At 41.4% G+C, this 18844-nt stretch overlaps 1 protein-coding gene across 3 annotated transcripts in view; it reads left to right on the top strand.

Moving 5' to 3' along the window:
- The window catches only part of dachd (dachshund d), a 90944-nt gene that overhangs the window by 69792 nt on the left and 2308 nt on the right, over positions 1–18844 (top strand). For 2 of the 3 annotated variants that reach the window (XM_070914514.1, XM_070914513.1), the window contains exons 7-10: positions 10074–10219; positions 12662–12809; positions 13460–13618; positions 14817–14885. In XM_070914514.1, coding sequence (XP_070770615.1) covers positions 10074–10219; positions 12662–12809; positions 13460–13618; positions 14817–14885 — 522 coding nt within the window. The remainder of the gene's footprint in view (positions 1–10073; positions 10220–12661; positions 12810–13459; positions 13619–14816; positions 14886–18844) is intronic. The other variant, XM_070914515.1, reaches the window with a different exon arrangement.

Below are 18844 nucleotides of genomic sequence, written 5' to 3'. Positions count from 1 at the left end.
AAATTAATGATAGATATATTGAACTGTAATGATATGATACATGATGCATTAGATTAATAAAATAAATGTGTTCCATTGTTAAGGAGGGGAGAGGCCTCACCATCCAAAGCTTTGTTTATGGTGAGCTTTTTAATTAGGCTTGTTCATCGCATCAGTTTGTTTAGATAAATGAGATAACATTCCAATGGTTTAATGATATCTCTCCACTTGTTTGATCTTTATGATCCTGGCAGAGCATTAAATTAATCTCTTGCAATGCAGTCTTAGGAAAGAGCATGGTGGGCGCAGAGGAAGGATGCAGTGCCCTGGCTCATATGGAGGCTATTTAAATAGCCAGACACCTCAGAGACAGCCACTATAATGTCACATCACTCATATCCTATGAACATTTTCTCATCTTTTTCATGTCATCTCTGCTGATGAAGGACAAAGGCTGTTTGTTGTTGTCTAAAAAAGACTGTTTCCAAAGTTGTGTCACCCAGTGCAGAATAACCAGATGGTTACTTTTTTGTGTGCGTGTGTGTGTGTGTGTGTGTGGGGGGGGGGGGGGTTGTTTGAACTTGATTCTTTTTTGTCCAAATTCTGTCTGAGAAAAAAAGGGGAGATTAGATGATGTGTAAGAAAAAAGGCTAGTAGAAAGCTAAGTGTTATCTCGCATGTGACTAATTGAATTGCTTCAAACAGAAAGTCTGTGGCGATAGCTTCCGACAAGCCTCTGTCTCGTGAAACAGCAGGTAGCTGACAAACAAGGGGAAATTTGAAAGGTACGGAAGCCTTTGGCTGTAAACTCACTTTGGACATCAAACACTTGACATCATTTTATTTCCTTGGGGGAAAAGGTGTTTGAAACACAAGCCATATGTATGTACGTTGAAGTATAAGAGTTTTCTGTAAATACCATGTGGCAGTTTAAGCATTTTGCCAACAACAAATTTCACCACTTTACCTCAGCCCTCCCACTGCAGTTAAACATGCCACATCTCTTTTACACTGAGCTGAAATGCCTGACTGGAGAGTCAGAGGCAACTACAGTATGTAAACTGATTCTGTAAACCATATTTTAAAAGTGGGTAATTCACTGGTAATATGATATTGGCACTTCCCTGGTAAACGTTATATATCCGTGTTGACACAACAGGAGATGCACTCATAATGTCCTCCCAAGCACAAATGGATGCTTGTGGTGTATTATGTCACCTAGAGGTGCATCCTTTCATGCTTGCTATCAACTGGGCAATCATTGATGTATCCAGCACTGGTGTGACCACAATGGACAAAGCTGATTTGCCACGCCTTTTCTTTGTCAGGATGCTGCCTAGATGTCCGGTTGATGTGCTTGGGGCTGGTGCACTGTGCACTGTCTGCAGTCCCAGTTTACTGCCTGAATGATGAAGCGGAGCAGGTCCCAGTGTCACAGTCTATTACACACAGCTGCTTTGGGCAAGGACCTGTGGACGCTGATTGGCTCATGTAGAGAGAGGGATATAGTTTGAAAAAAAGATGAAAAAGACAAATGATTTCTAGCCTTTGTAGTCTTTGTTCTGTTCCTTCTTTGCATAAGCATTTGCAATGATAAAAAGGAAGTTAGGGGACTTTGGGTCAGGCAAAAGTTTCGGCATCCATTTTATGCTCTTTTTGCGGTGTAAATATTTCACTGACATTGATGGTATCCCCGTACAGTATCATTAAAAGTTCGATATGTTCAGTGTAAGCTCCTTCTCTTCATCTTTCTGACTTTAATGCATAGTGTTTTGTTCAGTCCTCCCGATGTCCTTGGCGTTGCAAGCTTCAAACACATGCTGACTACCTGACTTTCCCTAAGTCAGGAGGCAAGATCATTAGCCATCACAACCCTGAAATGTGACTTGGCAGACAATAATGCTTTATGATCAAACAACTTGTCAGTGCGTCCTGTTGAAATGAAAGAGTGCAAAAAAATAATTCAATAGAGGATCAATCAAATTTCCCCAGCCCATGTGAGAGAGATTGCTGATGGTGCAGAGAGGGGCTATTCCTCGAGGACATGGGAGTTCATTTGGATATTTGTTCTCCCCCTCATGAATGTTCCATTGCGTGACACCATCTCCTGCTAATCACATTTCACTGAAAAGGGGGGAAGCTTTTAGGGACGTTGAAAAGAGAGAGGTTCTTTTTAATCTTTGAAATGCCTCAAAAGTGACAGAATGCTTTCTCCTGCCAAGACGTGAGCCTCGGATGGGGAGATAAATATGCTGTGGTCAGCTAAGTGTATCTAGTGAGCAGAGAGGCAAATTTAATAATGCATTATCATTCACTGGCGAAGGTGAAATCTCCCTGTCCATCAGAAGGCTGAGGCCTGTTTCATGTTACCCTTCACTGCAAATGAACAAGTGCTTTACTCAGCCATACCAGAGATGCACAGTAGGCACCAGTGCTCTACTATATATGCTTCTCTGGACTGTCAGGGAAACAGGTCTGTAATCAAAGCAATCATCTATCGGTCTTGACTGGACACATTAATGATCATAGTCCTTATTCCTGATAAAACAGTTTTGAACAATAACCTTTTTTTTTTTTTTAGTTCTTCCTCTCTGAGAACACAAGGTGCGTTTTACATATCTGAGCATCTGCTATTATGCAGATTATGTGAACATATTTACCCGAATGCCCTTGGACAACAGCATTAAACAATTATGAAGATTATGTACAATGCAGAAAATTTGTGATTCAAAACAATTCATAGCTTAGCAGTGGCAACTGTTGCAGACAGATAAGGTTGACCCTGAATATGTATTTCTGTACTTTTGGAGACATTCTGTGAGGTTGTTTGTATAATTTAATATTTGCATGTAAACAGTAATTAAGTGATGCTACCGACATGCCAGGGCCAGGCTCTGCCAAGGTAAACACCAGCCCTAGTAGTTTGCCACAGTCCATCATGTTTACAGACTTGCGGAGCCGAGTGCTGTTTGTGTGCTCTTCCTTGGCAAAGCCCATAAAACACAACCAATTGGATGCCGAGTGTTGAACACAGTCACTCTTATCGTCTGGCAGTATACTCGCTGACTTGAGGACATTGTGAGTCAAACCTTTAAATTTTCACTCTGCGATAATTACGCTGCTATACTTGAGCTTTTATATCCTTTCACTGAGAAAGTAAATCATTCCTAATAAAGAGAGGAAGAATAGGGGGCGGAGGGAAAAGTGCTTGAGGACTAATTCTCTTCACTCCCTCTCTCTCTCTCTGCTCTCCATTCTGCTTTTTGAAAGCCTTTCTCTGAGTATTCCAGTCACCTTGACTTTGCAGCTGCAGCCTTATAGTCTGTTGCTTATCCTGCCTAACCCCAGCCTGTCAATTAGGTGTTTAAAAATTAATCTCTTTAACTGGAAATACCATGCCAGCTTTCTTCCGTCTGTAAATGAAGTGTTATTAATTCACACAGCGCAAAGCCAGTGTTATGAATAATGTTATCAAAACAGATTTCCACACGTTTAACACGTTGCTCCTATTAAAACCCCTTAAGTATTTTTATAACTGTGAAACCAGGACTACTAATGGATTTGCATCCATTTTTGAGCTTCTACGCCAGGCAGCACAGAGCAAGTGCTCCTAAGCCAGGCCTTTTAAAGTTTACATTTCCCACTTCCTCTTTTGTTCTTTCATCTTCATTTAAAAGCAGCTCAGTATATCCAGTCTGGATTAGCGCCAGCCATCGTCGACGCTCGTTCAGCAGCAACAGAACGGCATCGCCTCTCCCTGTAGGATTGCAATGCCAGGCAATGACACCAATGTGTCTCCCTGCCCCCCCCCCCCTCTCCCAAAAACAGCGAAGCTCTGATCTAGCAGCAAGCTATCTGGCCAACCACACCAAGCTAATACTTGTTCCATTAAAACCCGGTGATTATGGGGGATTTCCTCTCTGTTTGTTTGTTTGAATGCTTAATTATCAATATGTAATTGGCATGTGTATTGTGATGTTGGGTGCGTATTCGGTGGCATATTTTACTGGAATGCACATTGCTATCGGGTAGAAACAGGACTCCCCAGTCACTGTCTAAGTTAAGCTGCATGAGAAGTCGCTCTAATGAATTAATAAATGCTAAACAAAGGAGAACTAAACAAAGAGTGAGAAAATAAATGGCTTGATGATTAGTGGGTCAGAGAGATTAGTGGGGTATACAGTACAAATGATCCCCCTCTGAAATGAGAATGATTCAGGCAAAATACCCAATCAATAGTTTAGGCCAATTTAATCTCTGGGATTCTTCTGTCAATAAGTGGACCCGGCCAACGGAGGTCAATATGCAAAGACAATCTAAACACCTTCAAAGTGCCTCACTATAATGTCCTTCTTCGAGTATCTTCCTGACAGTTTGGGCTCATAGTCAATAGATGAATTCCAGAAATCTATTCATGTCTGCCTGGCTGTCATTTTCTTTTCAGAGCCACAAGTTTATTTTCGCTCCTCCAACCTGAGCTTTACCCTCCTGGTTTGACTAAAAACTAAGGTCATGGATTTAGCGCTGTGATCGCTAACCTTAAATCACCATGGCCCGCTCAGTTTCGACCATTCTAACTGTGATCGTCGCTCTACAAAATGCCATTTTGTCTCCACTCCTGTTCGCTTTAAGAGCTCATTTGAAGGTGCGCGCTGGCAGAAACAAAAGTCCTGTATGCTTTTATGCAGTCATCACAGTCAGCCAAGCCTGTAATCCTCAGAGGTCCGATAATGACATAGCCCCTGCATTTATTACATGGAGGAGAGGAGAGAGGGAAAACGCTGACTTTGAACAAATGAACACTCTGACCTTTATGCAATAAATATGACATGGGCCGCATAAAAAGACAAGATATCTTCCTCCTGAATGGAAGTCAACACGGATTCTGCTCCCTTGCCTCCTGCTCTCTCTCTGTTTCCCTTTCTCCTTCCCTCGCTCCCTTGCTGTTTTTTTTCTCTCCCTCCTTTTTCCAGCTAACAGTTAAACAAATGATGAAATTGATTTTAATTGTTTGCACCAAAATAGTGCAATCTATGCTCCAAAGGCACAATTTGTAGTTCATAATGTACACTGCAGAATATTATGGATAATCACCTGTTTTCGAATCTTAATGCATGATTAGATTCTTACATTTAATCATTAGCGAGTGTTTCCTCAGCAAGGAAAGCAGTAAAAAATATCCTTATATATCTTTATCCACACCATTTTAACAGAGAGAATCAACCTTTTACTGTCTTTTGTAATCTCGGTGTGATCCCAATTGAGCATCGCAATTGTCTTCTTTTGTCACCTCAGACCGCCTCTCTGACAGTAAAGGATTTATGGTTATTTCCTCCATGCAGCCTGTCCATCTGTGGCTCTATCTTCATATGGCCTTGAGAATACGATTCAATTTATTAAGGCAAAGCAATGGACTCATTACTTTAAAAAGGTGGCAAGAGAGAGAGTGAGAAAGAGGGAGAAGTGACACACTGAATTGGTTATTAATGGAAAGGCACAGCCATAGGGCAGTTGAAATTTAATGATATCCAACAAGAAAATATGAGGGTGTCACTCTCCAAAAAGTCATGCTAAATGTCAACATTTTAAGGTCCCGGCGCTAATTTTATGCCTGTGCACAGTAATGTTTTGGAGAGCATTTAGGAAACACGGCCCAGTGGCCAGCCTGATTATCCCGCTCACCTTCTCTCCTCTCTCCAAATGGGTTTGTGCAGCAAGCGATTTCATCTCTAAGTGAAGGGAACATTAGGGAGGGAGAAAGAGAGAGCGATAGAGGAAAACACGCGGTTTGATTTTCATGCTGTGATAAGAGAGTGGGAGCCAAATGTTACCTGTTAATCTAGCCCAAACCGACCGGGGCTCTTGACTTTGTCCCCCAGCAGGGATGGGGCAAACACTCATTTTCCTCTCTCCGTGATGAAAAGGAAATTAGCTTAAATGTGATGAGGGCACATTAGTGTGTGTGCCGTGCGTGTGTGTAACGAGTGTGTATGTGTTTGAGGGTGAGCATGCATGTGTGTGTTTTCTCTTTCTTCACTGTGTATACAGTACATTACACACACATATGCACAACATATGCAAGTGATAGTCATTCTAAAGGAATTTGTCTTGTATGGATCATCACACACATTCTCACAGTAGGTCCTGCAGCTTCCTACTTTAAGAAAAGTGTGCCTACAAGTCATCTAACCCTCCAGTAGTTAGATTATGTACTATCATAATTTTTCTGTCTAGATGATGTGAATAAATTAATTTCAACCGTTGTTAACACTTGGAAACCTACTTTTACAAGTGTACCGAGATTACAATTTAAAAACAAGAGACATACAATAATAGCTACAGTTTTAAGCCTATAAGATATTACAGTACTTTTTTTTAAACTATCATACAGTTAAAGCTGAATTTATCTTCCAGAGTGCAGACATCACTTGCAAGATAAGCTAGGCTCATGTTTTTTTTAAGTGCCTAAATTGCGTGCAACTACTTTTTTTTGCCCAGCTCTGCATGACTGCATGTGTTCCAGAAGACAGATATTTCCCTTGACAAGATTTTCCAAATCCAGCGCTTTAAGTGCAGGTGGAATAATGCTGTGTTGGCTGCTAATGGCTGTCCGAGAGGTCATAACTACTCCATTTGAAGGAGGCTGGTTTTTCCGCAGCCCTGGCAGGTCAAATCCAATGTAATTGTGCAGTGAAAAGCAGTGCCTTGCTTTGTGTTGGCTGTGCTGACAACCTCCAGGTTTAGCCTTCAGTTCTCCTGCTGGGAGGAACACAGGTTTGCAAGGACAAAGGCTTCACCTGTCAATATATCACACTGACTGGCCAGCCAAATGTACCTCTGCTCTCCCTCTCTCTTTCCCCCTCTCTCTCCTATCTCTCTTCCTCTCTGTCAGTCTTTCATTCTCTGCACACCCATTCTATCCCAGCCTCCTCTTCCTCAGACTCTGCCTCACCTATCTATCCATCCATCCATCTTCTGTCTTCAACCATCTATCTCTCATTCCTGGCATCCTTCTCGCCCTCTTTCTCTCTCTCTCTCTCTCCCTCTCTCTCTTTGTGTGTCTTTCTGTATCTTCCTCTCCTCCCGCTGCCTTCGTGTGAGGACTCAGCTGAAATGTCCTGAGGGACCCAGTTTCAAACACAGGAACCAGAAACATATGGCACATTTTCAACTCCCAAGGTCAATTACAGCTATTTATCCAGAGATTGCAGCTAAATTTCCCAAGGTTTCTTCTAGATTTACCACAGATTGCAATGTGTGTCTGTCACATTTTAAATCAGGCCAGTTTCCTCTGCTTCTCTCCGCTCCCTGTGACTTTCCATCAAGTATTTCAAAGGCTTTCAAGTGGGTTTTAGACATGTTTTATCTCTGGTTATCATGTGCCCCATCTTTTTTGCCTCAGCTTTGCTAGGTCCAAGTGCCGCTTGCAACACAAATCTAATAACATGTAAATTGGAGATAAGCCCAGATCCCTCCAAGTGATATTTTTTACATTCATAGTTTGTCAAGTCAATTCCTGGGCCCCTGTTTTAGCAGCACAACACATGAGGAGTGAGAAAATTAACTGGATAGGTGATTCATCATTGCTAGCACACTGTCAAGGACTCCCTCTGCAGCTATTGAGAGCAGGGTGGAGGAGGAGGACGGAGAGGGGGGGGGCGTTGTTTTAAATTATGGCATTTCATTCAGAATGCATTGTATTTACAGCGTCCCATTTTTATTTGTGGCTCCTATTATCCGCCGAAACAGTTGTGCATGAAATGTTATTTGTGACAGGGGTGACCTGCGAGTGTTTTTCCACACAGTATTTCATAGTCGGGGGCCTTAACTGTACCTTTACCGTACGGTAAGCACAAGAGGCTGTCACAGCTGCTGTTGGCAGCCTTGCTAGTGGAGAAATATCACCTGGAAACAGAGTACTCCATTCCACCGGCCCCCATCACTCCAACGCCTGTCGCTGTAATTAAGTTGAAGTCAATGATTCTGGAGCGATGGTGAGAAATAAACATGCAAACACATGCCAGCATTTGCAGGCAGGCACAGAGAAAAAGGGGGGGGGGGGGCGGGGGGCAATAACATTAGAAGCACAGAAACCACAGATCTAGATCGTGTTCTGCTGGAATTTACATTTGAGTTTCATTAAGTCTGTTTTGATTATATTGATTAAATTAGTCACCTATTAGCTTCCCATTACTTTTTTTTGAAAACGCCTGTATTTATGCATAGCTCCTGGTGGAAATGTTATCTGACAAGGGGTGCTGTACGGTAGTTGGAGTCTGTCGAACAAAACACGCTGTTTGCTTTTCCCAGAGCATGACAGGTTGTTTCCCCTGCAACAAAGCCATCAAATATTCTGTGTGATCCAACATTGTGTTGGAGGGGAGGCCTGCTGAGTGGGAAGCCGGAGTTTGTTAAAGCAATGATTTATGATTAATGCCAACACTAAATAAGGGACAAAGTGCCTACAGTACAAATCAATTACAAAGCTACAACAGCAGACCTTTCCCCGAGGTCTACTAACGTCTCTAGTTGTTATGGTGATTTTATTGGAGGTGGGTGATGCATGCATATAATGCATGCAATACATCTATATCAACCTGAGCTGGAGCCAACTGTAATGCTTTTGATCTTTGATTAGTTATTTTATTGAGATAAAATGGGACTTTCATGTTGTGCCACTGTATAAGGGGAGTGCATTTTATATCTCCACCTAGACGCCCACCTCAAAATGCAGACAGGACTGCACCAAACAAAACAAATTACCACAGGAGTGGCTTCTTAAAAGTAGGCAATTCATTATTTTTATGAAGTCAAATTATAAACAAATTTTAATCCATTAGGCAACCATCCATTCTAATTAATCAACAGGAGTGAACTCCATCTGAAAAAGGAGAAAGGTTGTTTACTCTCTCTCCACGGACCAGCGGTGCATATTTCTCCATCTTCCCCTCTCAGAAAAAAAAGAAAATGTTCTTCAAATTACAAACCTAAACTGTGAATCCTAACACTCGACTTTTGGCGCAGAGATGTTTCCAGGGCATTTGCAGATGCTTGAAATAATCTCCAATGTTTTTGCTCAATCTGCTCTGAGGATGGGTGAAATAAATACTTTAAACTAATTAATGTAAGACCAGCTGTTCCCAGCACTTGGCTAGCGTTGGTGAATATTGATGGGAGGGAGAGGCAGGGCTGTTCAGCTCCACTCGCTGTTTGTACAAGATTCAGCCTGCCACATAAACAGATATGAATACTGGATGAGAGCAGAGAGGTGCTGTGCACAACACAGCCAGGGCTCCACATTACAAATAAAACTTTTCCCCCCTTTTATTAAATTAACAATTAACCAGCTGATGGTGCAGACTTCCTGTGGAGACCTTTTTAGACTGGGTGTGTTTAATAAACTGTCTCTCTGCAAGATGGTAGCACTTACAAATTGTTGGCTTGATAAAAGCTCACTGGACAAAAACATGTGTCAGATCTGCAACAAACGGCAGTGTCCATACTGTTTTAGTTTGACCAGGCTGCATCTGTGTCTGCTGGTTTTCCTCCTGCTTTCCCTCCCTCCCTCTTCTGCTCCTCTTCCCTCCTCCGAGGCCTGGTGGAGAGGCTGGACAGCAGATGGCAGGGCCCTACCCCTCTGCCGGTGATGAATGGAGGATGATGTCATCTTAGGTTTGACAGGCACCCGTGCGTGCATACACAAAGGAAGCCCGAGCCTCTGGGGTCGAACTGTGGGCCTGCTTCTGATTTTGGAGTCCACATGACATCTCTTAAATGGGGGAAGCTGGATTAATGTCGTGCTTGATATTGTTTAACCCCACACTCGGACCTTGAGAAGAAGCAACACAAAGGAATCTCCAAGGGACCAGTCGGTCCACTATATTTGTGAGAGGAGGGGAGAGCTGGGATTGGCTGCTGGAGATCAATACAGACCAAGTCATTGCTACTAGTCAGTTCAAGGCAGGATCAATATGTGTCAGCATCACCAAAAACGACTCCCGTGTTCCACCACTTAGCTTGTTTTCAAGTTTCACAAATGGTATTCCATGAATGATTAATCAATTTCAAATCAATGTCATTATTTGTCTTTGCAGAGGATAACATAATGTGCACCCCAACAGCAAGAGATAGCTACGAGAGGTTGTCATTGGCTGGACAGGCCCTGCCTCCTGGCTTCCCCTCACCATTTCTCTTCCCAGATGGCTTGTCGTCAATAGAGACTCTCCTCACCAACATACAGGTACTGCCTACTGCCCTCTGAGTCGCGCAGAGTTAACAGATTTTGATGCAACTGTTAGGAGCAGTAACTTCAGCATCTTCTGATGGTTTATACAGTAAAGGATCTCTGCACTGTGCCTTTAGCCTCACCTAGCCAAGCCATTTCACTAACATTGATTGTTTCAAGCTGCTGTGTGTGACATTTTAATGTGATTGGGGCATATTTGAAATTATTCTGAGAAGTGCTTGGTATAGAACAAGGAGACAATCCTGGTTCATCCTGTGTCTGCCACAATGTTTTGCTTTAACTACCACTTGAGGGCGCCAAAGTAGAACATTATTACATTCCTTAAGCTTTTTTAAGAAATATATTGTCGAAATACTTCAGATCGATCGGATAGTACGATTGTTGAGGTTGGTTGCTAATTGGGCCTGCAGAGTATTTGACTTTGATGATAGAGACCTGTGTATGTCCCGTCTCCTACCGAACTTTACATTAATGTAACTATGACCGACATTTTTTCCAAATATAACCCAAGAAGGGCATGAAAGTTCATTCTAGACCTTGAAAAAAGTGCTTTGACGAAAATATCTTAACTCAAGGTCGACTAACTAGCTTTTCTGAAGCGTTCAACTGCTGTTGTCCTACGCAGTTGAGCAAACTCCATCTGCTGGAAAATACTTTGAGATGCATTTTAAAGCTCTGGAAATAGCTAGCAAGGCAATGTTAATATAAGATTTTAACCTAGTAGTATTAGTTTCCTCAACTAACCGCACCATCACCGTCAGTTTGGCAGAGCCTAAAACGCTCATATGGGTCATTTTGAAATCCACTGACAAACAATCTAATTTGTTGTCAATGACTGAGACTAAATCAGTAGAAAAAAAGACTGAGCAGGTGTTTTTACAGCCAGTGCTTTCCACTCATTATATCTAAATATTTTGTATGCTATTTTTGCCAGATCTCTAGGAGCTTAATGACTCATATAACACTACCGTAGTTTCTCCACAATGTATGGCTTTTCATCCTAAATCATGTTGGTAAAAGTCATTGGCATGTTGCAGGCTCATTTTTAGTTTAAAAAAAAAAAAGGTGGCCGTCATCCACATCCTCCTTCAAATATATATGAACATTAGGAATACAGATACACTCATGTGTAAATCTGCATACCTTAACAATACCCATCTACTCAGAGTGCCATTTAGGCTTCAGCTCAAACACCCTCAGTCAGAAAGATGAATGTATTTGCCTTCTGTCTGAGTGTAATGATGTGTGTACACTGCTGCCCTTCTCATTGCACTTGTACGGTTGGCATCAGAGTCCTGCTTCTCCTTTGGCTCCGTGTGGTAATTAGAAAGCCAGAAGTAAACCCGTCGCGAGCTCCCAACACTCCACTAAGTCATCTTTGATAATGATCTTCACGTTGAATATTTATATACAAATCAACAAAATGAAACCAAGCAGAAAATTAAGATAAAGCAACTTAGAATAAATTGGGGTCAGAAGAATCAACAATTAGTAAGATATAGCCCAGTGCATTTGATATAATTGCATGTGGATGGGGAATAATTGTGATGAAAATGGCTGCGGTACTGTACAGCTTTCACGTGAGAACGCAGTATCTTTCAATTCGGGGCTGTCAGGAGTATATTTGAGATGGCAGTAATATAATTGATACATGATAAGATACTTGGCATTCATGTTATTCATTCCTGCGGTGCTGTGTGAGGAGCTTGAAAATGTGCCACAGAGACTAATACTGTATATTTACACCAATCCCGTTACAGTTGTCAGCTGTGTAGTTAAATGGGAAGATGTAAGAGAAGTATAGAAAGAAACATAAAGATATAAAGAGTCTGTGGAGTAATGCTGACCTTGCCTATAAACCTTCACCTCTGCTTAGTAGAACTGGAGCTTTGACCAAGAGGGGAGCTCTTTCTTAACCCTTGGTGGTGTTTTCTCCTTCAACCGTCTCAATCAGGCGAATGTCTCTCTGGTTCGGTGAGAAAGTGAAACATCTATCTACGCTTGTATTTCACAGCTTTGACCAAAAGGGGTCAGACGTACTCAGCACTCTCACATCAGCTATCATTATTTGAAAAAATGATCAGTACAAAAACGGGTAGATCTATGTTCATGTTTCTAGATCTTGTGGGAGCAGCTGAACGATAATGACGTCTTTGCAGATAAAAGGACCAGCAAGGTGGTAATACGTGTAATACGTGCCTGAAAGGAATCATGTAGCAGCAGTCAGCTTTTGGCCCTGTGTTCTGCTTCACTACTGTGGGCAGCACAAAGAACTGCTGTGACATACTTTCAGTGTGGTTTGCTGTCACTTCATCTTGAAGCTCTTAAATAGCCCACATCACTCTCTCTTTCCCTGCCCCCCCCTCTCTCCTGTTTTTCTGTATGTCTCCAAGTGTATATATTCATGTGTGTGTGTGTGTGTGTGTGTTTGTACAGGGCCTGCTCAAAGTGGCAATTGACAATGCGCGGGCTCAAGAGAAGCAGGTGCAGCTGGAGAAGACGGAGCTGAAGATGGAGCTGTTCAGAGAGAGAGAGCTGAGGGAGACTCTGGAGAAGCAGCTCGCCATGGAGCAGAAGAACAGAGGTACTGCCTGACGACTACCTGGCGCTGAATCCTCCTGTCAGCCGTGTGTGTGTGTGTGTGTGTGTGTGTGTGTGTGTGTGTGTGTGTGTGTGGGCACGCGTAAATGTGTGTGTTTTCTCAGCGGCTCAGACTTCACAGGCCTGTGCTCATGTAGACGTGATAGCTCCTGATTGTACATACACAGTTCCGCGTGTATGTTTCTCGTTGAAACACTGACATACAGTAAGCGGCTATGTTTCTTTGGTTACACGTACAGTGATCTGCTTAGCGCCGGGTTTTCCTGCTCTTAGTCAGTTAACGTAATTGGTAATACACATTAACTTAGAGAAATTCACTCTCAGTCTCATGTTAAATGCATCAGCTTCATACGCTAACTGTGTCGTTTATGTTTAATGAGAGAAATTCATGAAAAATATCCCAATACATTTTTCAATTTGCTTTGATTCCCTCTAGCAGTTTGTTAAGTCGCAGTCAGTATTTTCTTTTATTAAGGAAGGTCTTTATATATTATAAAATATTTAGGTTTAATTGATTTCCCTTTTAAAAATGACGTTATTATCTTTTCCTGCAAGAATGCAGTAGCTACGATAATCAGATTTCAGTTGCCCCATTGCTCATTTATTGTCACTGTGGTCTTTTCCCCTTCTTAGCAATCATTCAGAAGCGTCTGAAGAAGGAGAAGAAGGCCAAGAGGAAACTCCAAGAAGCTCTGGAGTATGAATCCAAGAGGAGAGAGCAGGTTGAGCAGACCCTGAAGCAGCCCTCGCCCTCTGACAGCATGCGTTCACTCAACGGTCAGACGCTCCACAGTGAGACACTCCTACTGAACATTTCACTTCCACAGTTTCTAGTGGGACAAATGAGGGGAGAAAAGCAAATGTGTCAATCCAAAATGTTAGATTTTCAGGAGATAAACCCAAAGCAAATATTGTGATCTCAAACTCTAAAACATAATATATATATATTATGTATATATATGTATATAATATTATATACATAATAATGCTGTTTCACTCAAAATATGAATACTATCTTATCTAAAGTGCAACTTTTTTACGTTTGCTTTCCATTCCCATTATTTCATATGAAGTTTTGCATGCTGTGCGCAATGACTGCATCTTATGATTATTTTCATTTTATATTAATGTCTCCATTATGTTCTTGATTAATCATTTAGTCTGTGAAATGTCTAATGGTGATGTCGTCACATGCCTTGTTTTGCCCAACCAACAGTCCAAAACCCTCAAATGTTCAGTTTACAATGATAGGAAACCGAGAAAAGCAGCAAAGCCTCACAATTTAGAAGCTGGATTCAAATGTTTGCTTGACAAATTAACTGATTATCAAAATAGCTGCAGATTAATCAGTGCTACTGTGCCCTGAGTACACACAGCAAAACATAAAAATGTCTCATCCAGAGTTAAATCATGTAATTCATATTTACAGGACATTTCAGTTATTGTAACTAACCACATATATTCAAGCACTAAACTTAAATACAGTTATTGTTCATTGCTTGTGTCTGACAGGAGTTACTAGCTGGTTTGCAGAGTTTAGGTTTTGCATACAAAACACGATGAGCTCATAAAATATGATTTAATGTCCGAGTTTAAAGTCGCCAGTGTGTCAGAAGATTTCATATTAATATGCCAGTGAGTGATGCAGATATTTTTCATACATAAAGTCAAATCTGAGTACATTTTCACCTTTGACACACGCTACCAACACATCTTGGCTTTTATTTAAGCAAACGTTTGAATGCAGGCTCACACCTTTAGTAGATAATTATTCCAAAGTGTTGAATCGAGGATTGCAGCACTTTTTTTTTTCCCACCACTGATAATAAGCACACAGAGAATCATAATTCATCCAGTACACTCATACAGTTCTGGAGATATGGCTTGAAGGCTTAGCCCTCTTGTTTTGAATGACCGATGCTGTGAAACTGGCATTGTGATAGGTGGATGTCAGGGATGTTTAACGGCGGTGATCCCTCTCTTCTCTCAGACTCTCTGACCCCTGAGATGGAGAGTGACCGCAGCAGTGGAAGAACAGATGCTGAAAGGACAATACAAGGTACAGGGGCTCAGATGAGACAATAAATCTCTCTCTCTTTCTCTGGCTCTCACTCTTGCTCTCTTTCTCTCTGCCCCCCCCCCCCCCCCCACACACACACACACCACTTCCTCTCTCACTCCCTCACACACACACACTGCTTCAGCTTATGAACATTAGTGTTTCTGTGCCTGCTGTTCAGGCATACAGCTCACCATCTGGGCCACAGCACTAGGTCAAGATCATTGGTTTTCTGTAGAAATAATATTGTTCTTTTGCTTGACTTTTAGTGGCTGTGATGCTTTAAGGAAACAGATCCTTGTTTGATCAAAACTCTGTACAATACAGTAGATAAAATAGTGACACAACAAACCTAGAAGGTCGCTGGGAAAGAATGAAAGAAGTGGTTTGTTTACAGCTCAGGAAGCATTAATGAGTCATAAAACCACAAAAAGCAGTGGAATCCCCCCTTTGATAGTAATAAACGGGGCAAATCAATCCATTTTATGAATAAGCCTTGTACATTTTTAATGGTTTGTTTGTTTGTTAGCCTTGGGGGTGCAGTATGTGTTTGGGGAAGGGCGCTCCAGTGATAACCTCTGTAGACTGTCTGCTATCTGTGTTTACCCAGATACAAGACACCTTGCAGAGGTTGAATATCCTCATTATTACTCGAACGTCTTCCTTTAATACGCCTCAGCTGCGTCTGCTCAGAAGCGCCCTTATCAGTGGGAGAGGTCCCAATTTATCCGGAAAAATGCTCCATGTAATTTGCTGTGAAAAGTGGAAAATATTCATCTTTGTGTGCAAGAATAAGTTGGGTCCCTTTTAACTCTTTAATGTTTGATTAGTCTACTTGAACTGATATTTTGTGAAAGGGCAAAAAGAAAGAAAATGTACTGAGAGAAGTGATGACTCCTCCGTAATTAAATGTCATTCAGTCACTGCAGGGATCTGAAACAGTTTGATGTCCCAAAAAAGGAAATCCATATGTCATCATTTAAATATAAAGATAACTTCTAGATACAGCGTAATTATAGCCCCCTATTTCATACCAAATTAGTATATTTAGCCACTTTAATTTCTTTACACTTATATGAAGAGCTGGCCCTTTTGTAGTGTAATTGTTTCAAATTAAATGTGTTAAAGCTTTACACTTATAGCGACAGCAGCCGCTTAAATCTATAATCTAAGTTGAAATGAAACAGAATTAGATTTTATTTCTTTTTTTAATGTTTTTTCTTTTTTTTTTTTATAAAATCCCTGTTAGGAGCAGTGTGATGCAGCCATAGAGCGTATCATTTTTTTGCTTTCTCTCAATCACTCTGATCCTTGCCTTGAAGAGTGGCATGAAGGAGGAAACTGAATAACAGGCTGCATTTTGTGTTTTCGTTCAATTAGAGAAGCATTTGTCTGCCACCCATGTCTCCTCTGCTCTACTCTGCGAGCCTCGCTGTATAATTAACCTCAAATGGCAAAAAATGATGTTGATAAATTACACAAGCAGAAGGGGAAAAAACGAGCCTATCACTCGCATGAAAGCCGAGAGAAATGTGTGGGTATATTCACAACTCCAAACTGAGGGAGGCGAATGGAGGGAGAGAGGGAGAGGGAAAAAAATAATGAGGGCATAATTTTAGAGAACTAATTATTTCTATTTGTCTTTTGTCACACTTCTCTAATTCTGCGATATTAACACAGTCTGTGTTTATTAATTGCTTTTACAGTGTTTTGAATCGGGTCCAAGTGGGAACGTGGCTCTTTTCACAGGCAGGCGAGCTACTGGGACTGTACCTTGCCAGTACTGCCTGGCAACGGTGCACATGTGAATATCTTCCCCCAGTATCTTCTCTGGTTCCCTGCTGCTTCCCACTCGATGTGTTCGGCAAGTTTACACGACCCTGTGCGCAGAGATAAAGTTCTTTGTTGCAAGATTAAACATCAAAACAGTTAAAGTGAAATTAAAATTAAATGAATGAATGTCACTGAAGCAAAAAAGACTGTAATTAATGGATCCCTTAATTGTCTTCATAAAATATTTGCATGGGCATAATTTGCATAATTTACATGTATTAATTAATCTTTCAAAGGAATTTTATGCTGAGAGAAGCCAAAAATTCCCTTTGTTTTATTTAGCATCTAATGAAATATTTATTCTCTTTAATGAACTTTTCATCTTGATTTGAATATAAAAATACTAAAGTTTTAACATATTTTAATGAGACTGCCTTTCATAGAACAACATGCCAAGACGTCACCAATTTTTTCTCGTCATGTGTGAAAAGCAGATGTTTCAACATTTGCACTAATATCGCGCCCTGATTTGAAAACGAATTTGAATTAGTGCAATTTGGTTATCAGACCCCCCCCCCCCCACACACACACACACACACACACTCCCCTGTCTTTCGTGATAATCGTCATCTATCAGAGGTAAAATGCTGCAATATCTAACCTGCTCTCGACGACGTATTAAATGTCATCATCCGTCAAATAATCAAATCGTCTTCGGTTTCATTAACACCCCTATAAACTCGGGGGGGTGGGGGTGGGGGGGGCAGGTAGACAGACTGTGAGGTGAGCGTGTGATGTTTCATCTGCTGTTGTTATGAAAGGCGTGTTTGTGTGTATCAAGTTGTGTATCCCGGCCCACACTCTTAACACTCACCGGCCCCCTCCTTGGCTGTCTGCTCTTCGTAGCGCTGCATTCATGCTGTAATGACTTTTACACTGAACTCGGTGGTTGCTGCTTGAATAAAGGCAGCCAGAGTGCAATGCCTTTGAGACCTACGGCAGTGCTGGGTAATTAGCCTGTGTGTTTGTACACCACCCAACCACCCCCAACCCCCCCAACACACACATACTGTACACACACACACACACAACAAGCCTTTGTTGTCTCCACTCTTCACGACAATACATAAAACACCGGCTAAAAGGGACAACAGGCCTAATTGATAGAATATTGATAACGTAATGAGTACAGATTTTAAATGTGGCTGAATTCTCGGTGGTGAAATAAGCAAAAAGTATCTTTTTAATTATAGAAAATAACCTGATGCTTAAAGCGTGATTCCCAGCTGAGGCAAAAGCACTTTCAGACATTGTAACCAGGTGTATTCTCTACGTCTCTGCAGAATAAGAGTCAAGCATTGTCTCCGATGTCCTGCGCGGCTGGTGTCATGTCCAACAACTTGCGCTGCTAAATGTCTTTGTGTGCGTTTGTCTTTAACGTTGAATTATTTAGGCGAGCTGCCATAGAGACGTGTGGATCTTTTAAAGGCATTACTGTAGCATTCTCCGGCGGAGGAATTGTGAAGGTAATAAACGTCAAACATGCTCCTGAGCTGTGCCTAACAGATGCTTTTACCAGCTCGGCGTCGAAGCAGCACTGCTCGCTCAGGCGAACACTCAGACAAGAGTGTTCACTGGAAATGGACAAAGCTCGTTAGGTTGAAGGTGTCTGGAGATAACGCAGCAGAGGAATGTCTGCCGTTTTCAATAAACACTATTTCCATGCAGGAAATGTCACTTAGAGAGCGCTTTACATCGTGAGTGCAGTACTATGTTCAAACAAGCGTATCAGTAGAGATGTCTTAAACACATGTGGCAAACAATTCTGATGCTTCCAGTGTGGTTATCAGAGCTGCTTTTGCCGTGTGTGCTTTGTTGGTAATGAAATATGCATGTAACAGTGTAATTATATTTGTGCGTCCTGACTGATGTGCTGTATGTGATCTTAAATACAAAGGGTAAAGTATTTTGGTTATTTTCTTTCTACCTGACACCAACAAGGTGCTCCAATAAATGACACAAATATTTGTTGCAAGTAATAAAGTAAATTACTGCACATGATATTTAATCATATTTGTCACGGTTGCTAACTTAATCTTATCCTTAAATCAGTTTCTGAATCCATAGTAACACTGCTGAAATTGAAAGACCAGAGGGCAACATTTTGAAGTTACGTTTCATCAACA

This window comes from Enoplosus armatus, chromosome 11 (genome assembly GCF_043641665.1).
Source record: "Enoplosus armatus isolate fEnoArm2 chromosome 11, fEnoArm2.hap1, whole genome shotgun sequence".
Taxonomy (NCBI): Eukaryota; Metazoa; Chordata; class Actinopteri; order Centrarchiformes; family Enoplosidae; genus Enoplosus; species Enoplosus armatus.
This window is presented reverse-complemented; position numbering and strand designations above follow the sequence as displayed.